Raw genomic sequence first — 20,503 nt, forward strand, 5'->3', positions numbered from 1 at the left:
TGTATCTCACACAACCAGCTGGCCAGAGATACACTCTCACAGGCCACACGGCGGGGTATGTGGGGGGGGATGCGGCCACGGCTGACAGAAGCACCATGGAAACCAGCACCGTTCTGCTTCTCTGCCCTGGTAAGAGAAAGCCCTCCCCCTCCTAGAGCAAAGAGGCTCTGGGGTGTTCCGCACTGATGGATTTTTCCAGAGAGCAGCCCCCTGGCCCTGGCAAGCTGCCTCAGAAACGTCTGTCACCAGTGGAAGATTACAAGAGGAAGCTGTAAATCGCTGGAGGCAACCCTCTGCTCCCTGCAGGAAAAAGTCAGAGCGGAGTTCACATCCCCCTGGTGGAGGGTGTCCGCCCCGTGGCCCCGGGAGAGGAAAGGCTGCATGGGTTTAGTCAGGCATAGATGCCAAACCCTTTGGCTGCTTCTTTGACATCTTCTGTCTGCCTGTCTTTTCAGAGCACAATACACCTTCACACCTGGCTCCCTAGACTCCACTCCTTGTTACACTGTTCCCCTTCAAAGGTGGTAGATTTACTATTATTAAATATACACAAGGAAATATGCCACAGGTTTGAATTCCACTCATAAAGAAGAAGTTTCCAGAGTGTTCTCAGCAGCAGGTTACTCCCCAGCAGACACAGCCCTGTCTGGGGAAAGTGGTGCCGAGCCCCAGAGATGCCGGCAGACAGAATCCGTTGTGTCACCCTGGCAACTGCTTGCCGTGACCCAGTCTCCCTCACTTTGTTCTCCCAGATCCCCTTCCGTCTCCCTACAAGTCATCCTGAAGTGCTCTTTCTAATTTGTCTCTGGCATCTACTTCAATGCATGACCCAGAGAACCTCCAGAATTATAGAATGAAATGGACATCTGCTCCTTTCTTTGGGGGCAAATTCTGGTTTTGACCCTTCTTGCTACCACAGGCCAGAAACAAATTTAACAAGCCCCATAACCTCCCACTTAGGATCTTAGTGGTTCACGATACTGGAATTCATAAGAAAATTCTGATACGCATGTTCAAAAAGCAGTCTCTGTACATCAGAATTAGACTTCTTATAGCCATACTGCTGGGTTTTCACAGGACACTGTATCTCTAGAGAGGTCTGCTGTGTATGTCTGCTAAAGTAGATGCTCACACTGTCCTGATCTGGGAATCCCAGGGGAGGACAGCTTGCTTAGGAGAGTGAGAAAAAGACTGCGGCTTCCAGGGGGGGATTCTGTGTTCTGGTGTCTGTCACCTACCTGTGGTGCTTCACAAGGTGGGCAGTAGCCAGTGAAAAGCTGAAATGCTGAGGGGAGAGCAGGGCACAGAGAGAGACTCACACTACCTTTTATAACTACCAGCACCTTGGCACTATCCTTCCTTTGCCTCTCAGAACAACTGTGCCCCTTGAGACAAAGCCCAAAAGGCAGTCCTTTCCCACACTCATAAAGCATTTTTTTAGAGATAAATACCCCTGTGACCATGCAAATAGACCAAAAACAACAAGGTCCAGAGGACAGAGGCAAGATGACCAAGGCCTGGAGCCTGAGGGGCGATCCCGGAGGAAGAGCCCTGCTGAGGACAGAGAGCGGTCAAGTCCCCCGCTGCTCTGCTCCCAGCGAATCCTTTGTCCTTACTGCGTTTGCTGGCTTCAGCTGCTGGGTACATTTGGCTGCAGTTTCAATATGTTATATATCTTGGGGTTATCTCAAAGGCCCTTTTGGGGTGGGGTCTTCACTGAAGAGTCTAGAAGAATCCTAACAAATAGGAGTGTCTGGGGGAGAACAGGTTGTACCTGATTGCCCTCTCTGACTTCCCCCAAGTAGACAGGAAAAAGAACTAGCAATTTCAGACAATTATTTGTAAGACTGAAACATATCACACACACACACACACACACACACAGCATAATGAGCTACTAAAAATTATCAGTTGATTGAAAAAAAAATTATCTTTCATCTCACATTTAAGTACAGAAAGCCCATGCTTTTTCCTCCAGAATATGAGCTTAAAAAGGGCCCCTTCAGGGCACCTGGGTGGCCCAGTCAGTTAAGTGTCTGCCTCCCCCTCAGGTCATGATCTCAGGGTCCTGGGGTCAAGTCCCACATGGGGCTCCCTGTTCAGCAAAGAGCCTGCTTCTCCCTCTGCCTGCCCCCTGCTTGTCCTCTCCCTGTCTCTCTGTCTCCCAAGTAAATAAATAAAATCTTTTTTTTTTTTTTTTAAGGGCCCCCTGTCTTCAAAGCACGTAGGTCAGTCCCTAGTTCATAGGTGAGAAAAAGAATATGGGAAGAAAAAAAAGAGCTTGGCAGAGCATAACACTGAAGTTTTTCTTACCAAAATGCCATCACGGCAATGAGTGTTATAACCAAGGTCTGGAAAACCCAGTTAGGACACAGCTGTTTTTTTCCTGAAAAATAAACCTGTAAAAAAGGTTCAGTCAGAAGCAGTGATAAACCAGCAATGCTAATTGCGAGAAGGACCCCTGAAGACTCTCTCCCAGCAGGGAATTTTGCTGCTCCCAGTGGACCGGCAAGTGTGCTCTCTTCAGCCCACATCTCCCCGGTCTGTCCCTGAAAATGAAGTTCTTCCAGAGCCTAGCTCAAGCCTCTCCCTTTCCTTACATTCCAGCTCACAGTCACCTGTCTCTTCCCTGCCATCCCACAGGACCCGCGTCTGTGCCATTCATTTCGTGCTTATTCTCGAAGTTTTATGGGAGCAGAGGACCTATCAGACAAGATACTGTCAGGACCCAGATGTTCATTTCCTTTACTACAACATCCCTGAAAATCAGAAGGTCTTCAAGACGTGATGGAATAAATTCCGGTGGAAGAATTTCAGGCATCATGACACATCATGGAAAAAACGTTTACGATCCATGATAAAAAGTACTCTTTAAATCATCCACATTGGTATTCAATTCTGCTCCCTATTTTTAAGGACCGTTCTGAGCCTGTGTCTTACTGATTCTTATACCCACTCAACAAATATTCTTTCAGCACTATTATGTATAACACTATAAGGACTCTAATAATAAGTAAGTTATAGTCTCTAGGAAGCCACTGAGGCAAACCTCTAAGACTGATACATATTGGCATAAAAACTTGCATATGAGGAATGGGCCAAGAATTACAGAGTAGAAACAGCTGTGTAATTGGTGGTGAATCTGGCTGAAAAGATAGGAGGAGCTTTCTGTCCACTTTAATAAGGTGCCCCTGAAATAGGAGCTTCCCTACTAATGCCATAGGGCGTGTTCCCTTTGTTTCTGCCGCAGAGTACAGGCCAGAATTGTGCTTTTTGTCGGAAGAGAATGGGAGGATGGTGGTAGTTAAGAAATAGCTTAAAACTGGTCTTTATTTTAATTTCTTGGGCAGGTTATCTGACTAACTAAAATGCTCCTCAATGTTATATTGGGGGTTGGGGTGGGGTTAATCATATAAGTTTTTAGCCTAGATGTAAACCCGCAGGGCTCTTATAACTGAGTCACCCATAAGGGCAGCTGGAAGCCATTCTGAATAGCAAGAAGGGAATAGTTTATACCATTCTTGTATCTCACTGGAACTGTGCAGAGGAGGGTCTGATAATGTGCTGGGCAGAGAAGGGACTCAATGAAATTGCTGAATCAGTTGTAATTAAATAGCATTAGTCTCAGGATAAGAGCTGCCCCTCTAACCCCCTCCCCACAGCTGCTGGGTTGTTTTAAATCTCCATGCATTTGCTTCAAACCCTTTGACCTAGTGTAGGGAACTGACCTAAGACCTGGAGTTAGGCTTGGAGCCAGGTGCTGAACAAGTCATCTAAACGTCCTTGATCCTCATTTCCCTCATCAATAAAATAGGAATGATAATACCTGCCAACATTTCAGTTATTGGGTGGGTCCAACCAATCGTGAAATGGTTCTCCATTCAGGTCTGCATTTGAATTACTTTGGAATTTATTAAAAACCAAAGTGCCCTAGAAAATTCCGTGCAAAGGCCTGAAGGTCTTCCTACATCATCCCAACCACCAACACACAGCAGGGATCACCCATCTATCTCTTGGAGGAAGAGAAAGAAAAGAAAGGAAGAGGAACATTAGATTGGATGAGAGCTACACAGGAGACCTCAATCCTCCTCCAGAACAAGTATTACCATTGGCAGCTGTGTGGAAGTTGAGGCGAGGCCCAGCCCGATTTCTTACCATGGTAAGGCCCACCAGTTGCTCCCAGCCAGCCCCCAGCACTTTGCTCATTGACATACCCACCCAACCCAAGAGTAGCACACTCCACCCACATGCAATGTTTCAATGACCTAAGGATCACAGAGGCTCTGAGGAACAGAGGATACCTAGGGGTTGGTGTCATGGAAGGGAAAGTGACCTATGGGAATTAGCCAAGACCTCCTGCAAAGACACCACGGTGGGGGGGGGGGGCGGCACCTGGGTGGCTCAGTGGGTTAAAGCCTCTGCCTTCGGCTCAGGTCATGATCCCAGGGTCCTGGGATGGAGCCCCGCATCCGGCTCTCTGCTCAGCAGGGAGCCTGCTTTCCTCTCTCTCTCTGCCTGCTTGTGATCTCTGTCAAATAAATAAATAAAATCTTAAAAAAAAAAAAAAGACACCACAGGGGAAGCAAAACATCCCCATTCCTTCTACTTTCTCCAGCTCCCTGAAACACTCTGATAACATGCCAAAGTATGAGAGCCACTCAAATAGTGGGTTTGAAAATGCTAATAAGAGTGAACACTTAGGGTGCTTAGGTGGCTCAGTCAGTTAAGCACCCGACTCTTGATCTCAGCTCAGGTCTCAGTCTCAAGGTCGTGAGTTCAAACCTTGCATTGGGCTTCACGCTGGACATGGAACCTACTAAAGAAAGAAAAAGAAAGAAAGAAGGAAAGAAAGAAAGAAAGAAAGGAAGAAAGGGAGAGAAAAGAAAGGAGTGAAGGCTTATACAGCACTTATTATGTGCCATATTCTGAGTGCTTTATATATAAAAATTTATTTAACCCTCATGATAATTCTTAACAACACTATGAGCAGGGCGCCTGGGTGGCTAGTGGGTAAAGCCTCTGCCTTCGGCTCAGGTCATGATCCCAGGGTCCTGGGATCGAGCTCCACATCGAGATCTCTGCTCAGCAGGGAGCCTGCTTCCCCCTCCCTCTCTGCCTGCCTCTCTGCCTACTTGTGATCTCTCTGTCAAATAAATAAACAAAATCTTAAAAAAAAACAGCAACAACAACAACAAACCTATGAGCCAGGTGCCCCAATTTATGGAGAAGGGGAAAAAATGAAGGTTCAGTTCCTCATGCAAGATCACACTGCTAGTAAGTCACAGAGCCAGGATTTAAACCAAAAGACATTTGGCTCCAGAATCTGTGCTCCTAACCACTGGGCTAGGCTGCCTCAATTTTTCTGTCTGTAAAGCAAGAGAACACTCTACAACTTAGATATTATTGTTACCATTCAGAAGGTTTTCACGGCATACCAAGTGAACTCCTTAATAGGCGGTCCAGGATATCTGAGCCCTCCCTATGTTTTCAGGCTTGTTTCCACTCTCCTCCATAACCAGCTCTCACCTAACCCTTCAATGAAGCCAGTGCCAGCCCCTAGACCTTGGCTTATACCATTCCCTCTGGAACCTCTCCTGTAGCCAGCTAGAGCTTTCTCCTTTTGGAAGGCCCCGTCCCCATATGCTCCTGTAGCACTCTGAACCTTTGCAATATTCCCCACATCCATATAAAACTGTTCTTTGTATTTTCCTCTGATCTTCCCTGGCTACCTAGAAATGCCTTAGAAGGGGTCATGTCTTACTCACCTTTGCCTCCCACCAGCTTACGACAGGGACTGCAAGAGGTCTCTGAGTTGAATGAGTCCCTTAATACCTACATAAATCCTCTACTGGTCTCCAACCCAACTCCCTCCCCCACCACAACATATCCAAGACACTGAACCATTTAATGTTTTTAATCTTCAGGGAGATTATCAGACTGGGCTTTCTGTATTTCTTTTTTCTTTTTTTAAAGATTTCATTTATTTATTTGACAGACAGAGATCACAAGCAGGCAGAGAGACAGGCAGAGAGAGAGAGGAGAAGCAGGCTCCCTGCCGAGCAGAGAGCCTGATAAAGGGCTCAATCCCAGGACCTGAGCCGATTGCAGAAACCCACTGAGCCACCCAGGCACCCCTCCATATTTCTTGAGTACCTACTATATGCCAGTCCTTGGGGATGCAGAATGTGGAAGACACACATAGGGCCTGTTCTCATAAATGACACATTCTAGTTAATATTCTGAGATAACTGCAAAATAAAGAGATTCCCTGGGTGCAAAGTGAGAGCTAGAGGTTGCATGTGACCCAACGTCATCGATCGGGGCCTCCAGAGATGTAGGTACCTCTCCCTCCATCCCACTGCAAACTGTTAGTGCAAAGGGCACCTTTCTTACACAATATTTTTAATAGTCTGTGTTTATCGAGCAAACTGCTCTGTGCTGGGCACTGTGGCTAAGGGCTTCCCTTTATTTAACCCCATGACTAATGTTTGCAAGGTATATATTATTATTATCTTTATTTCTCAGTGCAATTAAGTAACTTGGCCAAGGACACTTCTACATACATATTTATCCATGTGTTTATGGTTTTTGGTATACCAAGTAGCTTGTCAGCAACAGAACATTTTAGCGGTTTTTAGTAGAATATTAAACTCTTCCTGAATCCTTTTAGAATAGGTCAGTGCAGTATAACATGAGTAGAGATAAAAGGGGTCAGCCCTTAACAGGATATAGATGAAGGTCATGACTCTGCTCCTGGGAAGGGCCAGCTGTGCAGCACGGGTGGGTCACAGAGGCATTCTCCCAGCTCTCTGTGAACTGCAGCTAGGACAGGAATACTGCAGCTTCTCTGTACACTTACTGTCAATGTTAACCTGTTTGAGAAAAGTTCTCTTTATTCATTAATAAAACCATAACAATTTACACTTATAAGAAAGTGAACACCTATTTTACCCATTTGCACGACCAGTACTAATTAACAAAGGGAAAAAAGGGATTTGGGGAAGTGACGGAAGCCTCTCCGGGACTTCTGAAGCCATAGATAAGGAATTAGGTCAAGAACTTGCAGCCAAGGGCCAAGTGCATGTGGAGGCTGATGAATTTCACTGGGGGGGTGGGCAGTATAAATAAAAGCTGGCAGAACAGTATTTCTGAAATGAGCATGTTCTACACTCCTTTTTCTAAACATCTTTTTGAAAAAACACTTAGTATCTATTAAAGGGGTAGTACAAGGGTATCTGCCTTCAGCTCAGGTCATGATTTCAGGGTCCTGGGATTGAGCCCTGCCCATCCCCTCTCCCTCTATGCACTGCTCATGCTCTGTCTCTCTTTCTCTCAAATAAATAAAATCTTAAAAAAAAAAAAACAAAAAAAAAACTAAAGTGCATAAGGATGCAAAGTAGTGTGTCTATCAGCAAATAAATGAAGAAAAGCATTTTTGATCAATTTCTCTAAAGACTTTAGGGGGGTATAGAAAAAACATCATCATTATTCATTACAAATTTAATTCTATTTACCTTGTTGGTTTTTTTGGGAATGGACCTTCTTGGAGAAGACGCACTAAGAGCTCTGCTAAATTTGCTTTAAAAAAAGAGAGAGAGAGAATGTTAATTACTATTCAAATGCCTCTCTGGGAGTTATAAGACAAAAGCCCAGGCTGCTACTAACACAGCAGTATGACTTTCTTTCTTTTTTTCTTTTCTTTTCTTTTCTTTTCTTTTTTTTTTTTTTTTTTTTTTTTGGTAATACAGTGCTAATTTTAAAAAGCAAAAGTCAAAGCAATTGAGAGATTCTTTTGTGAAAAAGAACCTTAGTAAGCATAAATGAATGCATTAAACCTTATATTTCTTTTTTCTCATAATTAGACCCCAGGAAATGTGCATTTACCTCCTTAAGTAATGAGGAAAAATAAAAAAAGACTAGAAGTTTTTTCCCTGAGAAAGAAACATGATTTTCTAAATTTAGAAAAGGCCCCTTCTCCTCCTTAAAGGAGAAGTTGTCCCTTTGCTAAAATGTAACATTTCATATAACACTTTGCTCTTAAACAGCTACTTCATGTTTTGTTTTCTTTTTAAAGCAGCAACAGAAAAAATAAGAAAATTACCACATAAGGCAATTGTCTTCCAAAACATTTTTAAAAGAGGGGAGGGGTGGTGCCTGGGTGGCTCAGTCAGTTAAGCTGCTGCCTTCAGCTCAGGTCATCCTGAGATAGAGTCCTTCATGGGGCTGCCTGCTCAGCGGAGAGCCTGCTTCTCTCTTTCCCTCTGCCCGCTGCTCTGTCTACTTGTGCTCTCTCTCCCTCTGTCAAATAATGAAAAAAATCTTAACAAGAAAGAGAAGAGGGATGGCAGCATCAGAAAGTGATGGCTGCTGCTGGATCAGAAAGACCATTTCATTGGACTAGTTACGGAGAGGCCCTATTCTCTCCTCCCTTCCAACTCCTGTGCCTGTGGTACTTGGGATGTACCTGATGGAGCTTGCTTCGCTGGCTGAGGACTTGCAACTACTGAGCCGCTTCAGCCGGGCCAGCTTTCTGTTCCATATTTCTAACTCCTCTATCCTTTCTTCAAGGTTGTGGGTTAGTTTGCAGAGCTGCTTCACTGCACCCACATTTTCCATAAAGATCTGGTCCTAGAAATGAAAACAGCACAGAGGGTATAAATCCACAGCGTGAGACCACCACGGAACTGGCCACAGTCCATTCGAAGACAGGTGAAATGTACCACCTGAAATTGATTATACACACACAAACCTCAAGTTCATTCAAGATAAAACCAGAGAGGGTTGCAACTTAAAATGATCTTGCTAAACTGCTGGCTGTGTAGTAAAGCTGCTTATGTTCAATTTGCAATAAAATAGAAATATGTCCTTGTGATCCAAAAAGAGAATGGAGCTGAAGGACATTGTCAAGTTTGGAATCTGAAGATTTATTTCGTACGGCCATTATACTATATTTAAAACTCATCAAGAGAAAGTCAGAACAGGCTTTGGAATGTTGATTTGTGGGTGCATCACTAAATCCTCATAAGAAACGATTCTAGTTCTTTCTGGTAACATGTGTATCGAATTGCTCTGGTGAAGGAGAAAGGTATGAAGACCTGGGCTTTTCTCTGAGTTCTGCCACTTACTAGATGTGAGACCCCACGCTGAGCAGAACCAGCTCTCTGAGCTTCATTATCTTCATCCATGAACAAGAAGATAATTCTTGACATGTTAATTTCTGCTTTAACATCCCATGAGCAACCATGTACAATTTCTATTTTAGCCTAACTCCCAAACAAAATTGAAAACAACAACACTTAATTCTATGTGCTCAGAGAAGGCCACCAACACACCAGAAAGAACAAGAAAGGGAAACCAACCACAGCCAGAGTGTGCCAGCCATCCCTTCTCCCACCCACACACTTCAGTTGTCATGGAAACATGTGTGTCTCTCTCAGCCATAACAAAAACACTGGAAAGCTCTCATCAACTCGCATCCTGATCCTGTGACCTTCCCTCCTCTCCCCCTTTCTGTTTACAAGTTCTAAATGCCACAGAATTCTTTGGGGCTCATAGAGGCTGATCCACTGTTGTAAAATGATGAGCTCAAGGCCAAAAGAAAAAGATCGTTTCATAGTTGGAGGATCAAAGTCGGGGCTGTGTGTCTTTGAGATTCTCATGATGCACACTGAAGCTTTAAAGGTTTCACACACTGTATAGCAACCACTCAGAAAGGACTCAGAAGCTGAACATTACAAACTTAAGTCTTAATTTATGGAGTTTAAAGACCTGCACACTGGTATAAAACACACCAGTAAAGCTAAATACACAGTCAATTTCAGGACATTCTGCTACCCTAATATGATGCTTTATAAATCACTTAACTCAATTAGAAAAGTTAAAGGACAGAAGTACTAAAAACAACTATAACTACAATAATTGGTTAATAGTACACACATACCGAGAGGTATATTATGACATCAAAAACATAAAACATGGAGATGTAAGTAAGAGGATAGAGTTTTTGTATATGATCAAAATTCAGTTGTTATCAGCCTAAAATAAGCAATAAGATATTTTACATAAGCTTCACATAACCACAAAACAAAAACCTACAAAAGATAAAGAGAAGGGAGTCAGAGCATACCACTACAGAAAATCAGTTCACAAAGGAACATAGCAAAAGAGGAAGAAAGGAATAAGGGAAGAGCCAAAAAACAGTAAGATGGCATTAATAAGTCCTCACTGATTAATAATTACTTTAAATATAAATGGATTAATTCTCCAGTAAAAATTCATAGAGGTGGTGAATGAATTAAAAAAAAAAATGCTGCTATATGCTGCTCCCTACTACAGATTCACATCAGCTTTAAGGACATGCACATCTAAAGAAATGGAAAAAGATACTCCATGCAAATGGAAACCAAAAGAGAGCAGGGGTAACTATACATACGTCAGATAAAATGAAATTTAAGTCAAAAACAGTACCAAGAGACAAAGAAGGTTATATGCTGATAAAGGGGCCAATTCAGCCTGGTAAGGGGGATATGCATCAGACTATAACACTTATAAATCTATATGTCTATACTCTATATCTGTATTTCTATCTCTAGTGAGAGAGAGAGAGAGATCCAACATCGGAGAACCTATTATTATGCAAATACTAACAGACGTGAAGGAAAAAATAGAAGAATATAATAATAGTAGGGGACTTTAGTATTCTACTTTCAATGACAGATAGTTTACCCAGTCAGGAAATCAGTAAGGAAACAGTGAACTAGAACTATGCCTTTGACCAAATGACCTAAAAGACATATCAGAAATCCCACCCAACACAGTCTTCTCAAATGCATACAGAACATTCTCAAGGCTAGATTATACGTTAGGTCACAAAACAAACCTTGCAAATTTAATAAGATTAAAATCGCACCAAGTATCTTTTCTAGCCACAATGGTAATGAAACTAGAAATTCATAACAGGAGGAAAACTTGAAAATTCATGAGTAGTGGAAATTAAACAATACATGCTTGCAAAACTAATGAGCTAAAGAGGAGACCAAAAGGAAATAAAAAATATCTTGAAACAAATAAAAATGGAAATGCAATATAATAATAAAACTTATGGGATATAGCAAAAGTAGTCATGTTTTTTTCTTTAAAGATTTTATTTATTTTTCAGAGAGGGGAAAAAAAGGGAGAGAGAAAGAGAGAGATGCAGAGGCAGAAGCAGGCAGAGAGCTGAGCAGACTCCCCACTGAGCAAGGAGCCCGATGTGGGACTTGATCCCAGGACCCTGGGATCATGACCTGAGCAGAAGGCAGCTGTTTAATCTACTGAGCCACCCAGGCGTCCCAACAAAAGTAGTTCTAAGGAATTTTATAGCAATAAGCACCCACATTAAGAAGAAAAAAGAAATATCTCAAATAAACAACCTAACTTTACACCTCAAGGAACTATAAAAAGTAGAAACTCAGATGAAAGGCAGTAGAAGGAAAGAAATAACAAAGATCAGAGCAGAAATAAATGAAATAGACCCAGAAATACTATGGAAAATCACCAAAACTAAGAGCTAATTTTTTGAAAAGATAAACAAAATCGACAAAACTTTAGCTAGATTAAGGAACAAAAAGAAAGAAGACTCAAAGAAATAAAATCAGAAAAGAGAGGTGACATTACAACTGATACCACAAAAATACTAAGGATCCTAAGAAACTACTATGAACAGTTATGGATATTCCTAGAAACATAAAACCAACTAAGACTGAATTATGAAAAAATAGAAAATCTAAAAAGCCAATTTAAAAAAAAGATTGAATCAATAATCAAAAACATCCCAACAAACTAAAGTCCAGAACCAGACGGCTTCACTGGGGAATTCTACCAAATGCTTAAAGAAGAGTCTATACAAATCTCTTCAAACTCTCCCAAAAAAACTGAAGAGTAGGGAACACTTCCAAACTCATTTTAAAAGGCCAACATCACCCTGATACCAAATAAGGTCAGATAAATATACTACAAAAAAAGATAATTGCAGACAATTATCTCTGATAAGTATGGATACTCAATAATACATTAAAAAGGTCATACATGATGATTAAGTGAGATTTATTACTGGGATACAAAAATGGTTCAACATATGCAAATCAATCAATGTGTTACACCACATTAATAAAATCATTTGATCATCTCAACAGATGTAGAAAAGCATTAGACAAAATTCAGCATCTTTTCATGAAAAAGACCTCTCAACAAATTATAGATGGACTATACCTCAACATGATAAAAGCCCTATATGATAAGTCCATACCTAACATTATACTCAAAGAAGAAAAGCAGAGAGTTTTTCCTCTAAGGTCAGGAATAAAACAAGGAAGCTCACTGCCCACCATTTCTATGCAACATAATACTGGAAGTCCTAGACAAAGAAATCAGATAAGAAAAAGAAATAAAAGTTATCCAAATTGGAAAGGAAAAAGCAAACTATCTGTTGCAGATAATATGATCTTATATACAGAAAGTCCTTAAGAGTCAACCAAAAAAAGTTAGAATTAATAAATTAAGTGAAGTTGTAGGATACAAAATCAATATGCAAAAATTAGTTGCATTTCTATACACTAGCAATAAATTATTTGAAAAAGAAAGGAAGAATCCAATTTACAATAGCATAAAAACTGATAAACACTTAGGAATAAATTTATCCAGGGGGTGAAAGATCTGCACATTGAAAATTATGAGACATTGATGGAAGAAACAGAGGACACAAATACATGGAAAGATATCCTATGTTCTTAGATCAGGACAATTAATATTGTTAAAATGTCCATACTATTCAAAGCCATCTATAGATCCAATGTAATCTCTATCAAAATTCTAATGGCATCTTTCATAGAAACAGAAAAAAAAATCCTAAAATTTGTATGGAACCACAAAAGACCCCTAATATCCAAAGCAACCCTGTGAAAGAATATAGCTGGAGGCATCATACCTCCTGATTTCAATAAAGCTATAGTAATCAGAAGAGTACTAGCCTAAGAATAGACATAGAAACTGATGAAATAGATAATAAACCCATGCATATACGGCCAACTAAAATGTGACATGGGAGCCAAGAGTACTTGGTGAGGAAAAGATGGTTTTTTTAACAGAGTTGGGAAAACTAGTCACATGCAAAAGTATGAAATGGACTTCTACTTTACACCACCCACAAAAATTAACTCTAAATAGATTAAAGGCTTAAATGTGGACGTAAGACCATAAAACTCCTAGAAGAAAACATAGGGAAAAAATTTCTTGACATCGGTCTGAGAACCATTTTTTTGGATACAACACCAAAAGCACAAGCAACAAAAGCAAACATAAACAAGTGGGACTACATCAAACTCAAGAGTTTTCATACAGCAAAAGAAACCAGCAAAAAATTAAAAGGCCACCTAAAGATTGGAAGACAATATTTACAAACCCTATATCTGATAAGGGATTAATATTCAAAATATATAAGGAACTCACACAACTCAATAGCAAAACACAAATAATCTAATAAAAATGATCAGAGGACATGAATAAACATTTTTCCAAAGAAGACATACAGATGGCCAAAAGGTACATGAAAGGATGCTCAATGCCACTAATCATCAGAGAAATGCAAATCAAAACTACAGTGAGATATCGTCACATTCATGTTAGGATGGCTAGTTTTACAAAGGCAGGAAAAAGAGAACAAGTGTTGGTGAGGGTATGGGGAAAAGGGAACACTTGTACACTGTTGGTAAAGTGTCAATTGGTATAGGCATTATGAAAAACAGTATGGAGATCCCCCCAAAATGTCTGGGTGTATGTCTGAAGGACACGAAATCACCATCTTTAAGAGGTACCCTCAGCCCTATGCTCATTGCAGCATAATTCACAATAGCCAAGATAGGGAAACAATCTAAGTATCCATTGATAGATGAATGGATAAAGACAATGGGACACACACACACACACACACACACACACACACACACACAAATGGACTATAATTCGGCTATAATAAAGAAGGAAATCCTGCCATGTGTGACAGCTTGGATGAAATTGAGGGCAATATGCCAAGTGAAATAAGTGAGACATGGAAAGACTGTGCTATCACTTATATGTGGAAACTAAAAAAGCCAAACTTTTTTAGAGAAAAAAGAGAGTAGAGAGAAACAGAGAGTAGAATGGTAGTTGCCAGAGACTGAGAGATGGGGGTGGGGGAAGTGGAATGAGGAGATGTTTATCAAAAGATACAAACTTGGTTTGAAATGGTTAAGTCCTGAGGATCTGATGTACTGCCTGATGACTATAGTTAACAATATTACATTAATGCTTATAAGTTGCTAAGAGAGTTGATTTCAAATGTTCTCACCACACACACACAAAAGGTAATTATGTGGCTGATGGTTGTGTTAACTAACCTCACTGTAGTAATCATTTTGAAATATGTATGTGTATCAAATCATCATGTCATTTGCCTTAAACTTGTATCTCAATAAAGCAACAACAACAAAAAAATGCAGTTGGTAAAGAAGGATAGTTGGTGGGGGATTTGAATAAAGTAAGATAGGACACAAATTGAAAACTGTCAAATCTGGGTAAAGGATACACATGAGTTTCACTATTATTCTAACTTATGTATATTTGAAATTCCTTATTAAAATGTTAATAAATAAATAAATAAGAAAAAATAAAACACCAATCTCCTGACAAAAGCTCTTTAAAATTTTCTAATTCTGGTACAAATGTTCCCTTACTTCTAAATTTGTTTTAATAAAAATAAAGCAGAAATCATGAAGACAAGAATAACATTCTATGGTTCTAAATCACAGTAAATGTCATACCACCTTTTGCTTTGTTTATGTTGTAGAAAGCCTTATACTATAATTATAACTGGCTGTCATGTCCAAGCAGGGATCCCCAACAGATTCCCAGTCATCACCTGACCCCTCCCCCCATGCCTCCCCCAGGGGCCATCCACTGTGCCCTGCCACCTGTTCAGTCTCCCAAATCTCCTGAATCACCCACATTTCCCGATCCTCACTGGTGCTACCATACCTAAAATTCTTTTTTATTTTTCTTGGCTTCCTTTTTTAATGCTTGCCTGATAACATGAATTTGTGATTTAGCCCAAACAAGAGCAGACCATGGAGAATGATACTTAAGTCCCTTCTAAAGCAGGGTTAAGTTCATTCTGTAATATCTACCCCACAGGACTTTTAATGCTGCCTCATGAGATATGAACAATTGGCAGCGATTATCCAGTTACTTGTAAATAATGATAAGCCATCTCTGATTTCTTCAACTCAAATTTGTTGGCAGCATATATCTTCCAGGTAGATCCAATAGGCAAGAAGATAATTCATGTGTTTTCCTATTTAAGAGGAAATAAAGGTAGCGAGGAAATTTACTACTGCCTTCCCAGTTATAATCATTGCCTTGACTTTATGGATCCAATGGAAAACGACCACAAAATAAATTCCTAGGACATTACATTTTAGAGATCGACTCTGACTAAAATACTTCTGACTTCTGTCCTCTCATAGCATATTGAAGCCAGTATAAATATGCTCAAAAACATAATCCAGAACTTTCTGAAAGTGTTCCTTTCTATGCAAGTGATAAGGTCTCAGTGAGTTCACTTGAACCATGAACATGCAACCGATACCAGGGAAACTTTGTTCACATAGGCTCATCCAAGTCCCATGTAAAGGTCTGTATGCCTTAGAACTCAGATGGGCGTAAGCTGGGACATTTTGAAAAGCTTCCCCATCTAATACCCACTGTTGTTTAATAACTATTTTATAATTGAATTTAATTCAATTATTCACACCTGTCCAGTTATTATTAACCAGGCGAAGTGGGACCAACAATCTCAGCTGAAATGTAACTTTATGATTGTGATGCAAAAATTATCAGACCTCTTGCCACCAAAAACTGCTCATGAGACTGGGGGGGGGGGTTAGAAAATAGAGACTGCTTCAAATCACACAAGAATCTTGCACCCGTTTATGACTGGCTTTGGGGTGAAGGTACAAACAGACAGCATGACATCTTTTCTGAAGGACATGTGGAGCACTTCAGCAAGTATCCACGCACGTGGAAACAACAGGAAGCATCATGAAATCAGGGCCACTATGAGCTTAGAGCGCGCGCCTTACTAAGCCTTACCCTTCACTGTAGGTGCTGCGCTCTAATCTCATCGAACCTTTTGCCCTTTGCCGAACATCTCAAGCTTTCTCTGGTTTCTGGAGCTAGCGCGGACAGGCTGCTGCCTCTACCTGAACCACCTGTCTCCCCCACCTCCCACTTTCCTTCCGCTCTGTGTCGTACCCACCCGTGTGATGAACACCCAGAGACACATCTTGTCCGCGGGCAGTTCGCCAGCACAGAGCAGGAACTCAGTGTGTGTTACGTGAGGGAACATTACTGCTGGGACAGTTCCTGTCATGAGGCATCGGGAGGCCACAGCACTGCTCTCTAGTGAAATGAAGACAGTGGCCAAACTTCTAGTGTATTCTTTTATCTGAGGCTGCTCTTAAAAAAGCAAAAAGACTGAGGTCCAAATTCCACTTCCATATTAGGAAATGTCCATGGAAATTTGGGTGAATTAAACAAAGCAATACTAGTGTTTCCCACCCTCAGGGCAGCTGGGTATGGGGAGCTGGTTTGACTGTACCCAGCAAACTGGTTTCCACTCTGATCAGGTCCTTTGCAATTCTGGGAGGATTTGGCTCAGGAGATAGATAGAAGTTCCTTCAGGGCCTCTGCGCGTCCCAGACAAGCCCTGCAGAACGCAGACCACAAGCTCCAGCCTCCCTTGCAGTTCTGGTCCTAAAGGCGGGAGCAGCCAGACAGCCGAGCTGACCTCTCCTCTGTCTGGGAACTGCGACTTGTCCTCTATCTAGCAACACTAAATAAGGCGAACCCAGCCTGATCGCGAAGAAAGCCTGGAGAAGTTGAATCAGGCTCTTATTTCTTCCCCAGTGAGAGTCTCCTGGTGGCATCTGGTGTTGCATGGACTAATGTTTTATAATAAAATCAGGGAGGGCGCCTGGATGGCTCAGTTGGTTAAGCGTCTGCCTTGGGCTCCGGTCATGGTCCCGGAGATCCCTGGGGTCCCTGGGGTCCTGGGATTGTGCCCCATGTCTGGCTTCCTGCTCAGTGTGGAGTCTGCTTCTCACTTCTGCCTCTCCCTCTGCACCTCCCTCTCCTCCCTCTTTCTCTCTCTCAAATAAATAAATAAATAAAATCTTCTTTTAAAAAAAGTCTTCCCCTATAATAGAATCATGGGACTATAACAACCTGAAATCGAGCCTCACAAGGATGACTGCCAAGGGAGAAAAACCATCTTTAGCCAACGGAGGTGCCTGGCAATTATTTGGGCTTTGAATAAACCCAGCTTTAGAACTTTGCCCAGGCCTTGATATGGATTTTAAAAAATAGAGTCCCTAAGCCAGAAAAGCAGACTGCTGAATTACACTTTGGTAAATAAAGTATAAACTTCTAGGTGTTCAATCAGGGGCTTGAATAAACAGGTCTACCTGATCTTCAAAGTATTGTCACCACCTGCTACCGGAGGATTTAAATTGCAGTTTAAGGAGTCTGGAACAATGCCTGCTTTTCCCAACATTTTATTACAGAAATTTCTAAGCATACAGAAAAGTTTTAAAAATTGTACAGTAAATGCCCGTACACCTATCGCTTAAATGCCACAATGAGCTCCATCCATCCATCCTGCCATCTTGTTTAAATGCATGTGTTAAAATTAAAAACAAATGGAGACCCGTCCTGAAAATTCCCTAAGCAGACAAAACGTTTAGTCATATAAACAAAGCTTAATGCAACTCATTTTGCACAACTGACTTGACCTACATCATCTCTTGCTTATGCCTCTGGAAACCATAAGCAAGACCTGAACTGTTTCCCAAGGTTGATAGGAAGTAACCACTGACCAGTTCCCTATCACTTAAGAAAATTCCAATATTATAACTAACCACAGAAGAATAAATAGGCACTGCTTTCTCTCTCTACAAGCTGCTTCCTAAATGGCCTTATTCCGTGTTTTGGTTTCAGTTGGCAAACTGTCTTTTTTGTGTGCACAATAAACTTTTACTAGTTACCACCCTAGTAATCCATTGCTTTTACCTGTGTTACTTCTGAACTTTTAACACATGGCCAAAAAAAATGAGCAATAATTTTTTAAAAGAAGATATAACTACAAAAAGAAATTTTCCAAGAAAATAATAAATTACCATATTTCTCTCTAAAATGTTTACCAAAAAATAAAAGGATTTTCTCCCTGCCTCCAGTATGAGGAGCCCCTAGGAAAGAAGAAGATGGCTTACGAACAGGTGATCAGTTGTTCATATAGCCAGGGTTGGTTTAAGAACATATTAGCTCTAAAAAGAATCATCGAGCTTGGAGTCAAATCAATTGTGTGAGTCCAACAGAGAAAGGTTTCCCCTTACAGGAAACTTACCACACCACAAGCAATAAATGAGTTCTGCTCCCTCCCTTGATGAGAAAAGACTGGACCTTTTTTTTTTTTTTTTTAAGATTTTATTTATTTATTTGTCAGAAAGAGAGCATAAGCAGGGGGAGCAGTAGGCATAGGGAGAAGGAGGCACCCCACTGACCAGGGAACCCGATGTGGGACTCAATCTGGGACCCTTCGACCTGAGCCGAAGGCACACACTTAACTGACTGAGCCACCCAGACATCCCAACACTGGACTTCTAAATCAACTGATGAGCAGGATGTTTAAAAGCCCCCGTTTTGGGTGAAGGGGAGTGGGAGATGCAAGCTTCCAGTTATGAAATAAAGAAGTCACAGGGATAAAAGGCACAGCATGAGGAATAGCGTCGGTGGTACGGTAATAGTGTTGTATGGTGTCAGATGGGAGCTGTGCTTGTGGTGAGTGTGACATGATGTAGAAACGTGTTGAATCCCTATATTGTACCCCTGAAACTAATGAAACATTGTGTGTCAACTATATTTAAATTTTGAAAATTCAAAATTAATTAATTAATTAATTAAATACCTCCATTTAGTTTCTGGACTAGCCATAGGAACTCAAACATATAAATCTTCTACCACTCCGTTTTTCTGAAAAAAACAGAGTATGTGTCATTCCATTAAAAAAAAAAAACACAAATCATTTCAAAGGCACCTGAGACATTAGCATCTCTGAGTGACATCTGGAAAAAAAATTCACTAACAGTTAACCATTTATTGGGTTTTACTGTATTATAGACCAAAAAGCCATGGTTTTAAGAAAATTTTTGTTAACCAAAATCATTTATAAAAGCAATTGCTTCAGTGGGGGGAAAAGTAATGAAGGTAGAATTTCAACTTGCCATACTGAAGTTATCTTTATTGAGAACCGTAAAGAGTAAAATAATTTGAAAGTGACCTCATTATTCCCAAAACTTGCTGAGCCAAGCTTTGGACAAAGTCTTATCTATGTCAAAATTCACACTTTTAACTGCTTTGCCATGTACTATTAGTGATTCTCCAATTGCTAAAATCATATTTTATTAACATTCATTTTCTTCCATCTCAACCCTTTCTTCCCCATGTCCGCATCCATCCTCTCTGCTCACTTGAATTTTTGACACTGTGCTTACTCCATATTCCATTTTAGCCCAACCTTCTCAGCCTGCCCAGATCTACTCCTGGTCCTAACTGGAAGACATCTGCTGCTTTTAGTCTACTTGCTTCTCATTCCATCAGAACTGAAATCCTCCAGGGCAGGCAGGTAACAGGAAGCGGAGATGGAAGGACCCCTGAAGCCCTTGCCGGGAAGCTACTCCTCAGCTCCATGTGACCAGATCTGATGGCTCTGGGGAGCCAGAAACCCAGAATTTGTTTGAGGAGCCCTCATTTTTAAAAATTGGCAACAAATTTGAAAAATTTTAAAACACCATGAGGAAAAAAAAAAGAAAGTCTTCAGGCCAGACTTGGCTACAGGCTTCTGATCTGTGACCTCCATCCATAACCTTTCCCTCATCAATGAATATCTTCACCCATGGCTGCAGCGTCCCTTGGGCCCTGGCTCCCTCCCAACTTCCACACTCCCAGTCACCTCTGGACATTTTCATCTGAATACTCAGCTCACACCTCAAACACAAAATTGAACTCATTTTCCCACTAGAAAGCCACTTTTCTGTCAGACTTCCTTATTTGAATGGAACCACTTCTCTTCCTTTCAGGGAGATCCAGAAACTCAGCCATTAACTCAAACACATGCTTACTGAGAGCTCACAATGTACCAGATGCCACCCTGAACAATGCAGGACTGACAAGGCACATTCTTTGACCTTGAGAAGTTCACTGTCTGGTGGGAGAGATATGGACTAGGAAGAGAATGACAACACAATGTGATAAATACTCTAGAAAGATGTATAAGGGGAGGCCTGACCCAGAACAGAGACAAGATTGATCAAGGCATCACAGAATCCTTAATTCATTCAGCCAGTATTTGTGGACTAGTACTCTAAACTCTGGGGTT

General features: G+C 41.1%; 1 protein-coding gene across 3 annotated transcripts in view; it reads right to left on the reverse strand.

Annotated features, from left to right (window-relative positions):
* MYRFL (myelin regulatory factor like) overlaps positions 1-20,503 on the reverse strand; it is a 120,905-nt gene that overhangs the window by 14,561 nt on the left and 85,841 nt on the right. For all 3 annotated transcript variants that reach the window (XM_059402476.1, XM_059402475.1, XM_059402478.1), the window contains exons 14-16: positions 8,465-8,628; positions 7,515-7,578; positions 2,314-2,399 (exon numbers count right to left, since the gene is read on the reverse strand). In XM_059402476.1, coding sequence (XP_059258459.1) covers positions 2,314-2,399; positions 7,515-7,578; positions 8,465-8,628 — 314 coding nt within the window. The remainder of the gene's footprint in view (positions 1-2,313; positions 2,400-7,514; positions 7,579-8,464; positions 8,629-20,503) is intronic.

Source organism: Mustela nigripes, chromosome 6 (genome assembly GCF_022355385.1).
Source record: "Mustela nigripes isolate SB6536 chromosome 6, MUSNIG.SB6536, whole genome shotgun sequence".
NCBI lineage: Eukaryota > Metazoa > Chordata > Mammalia > Carnivora > Mustelidae > Mustela > Mustela nigripes.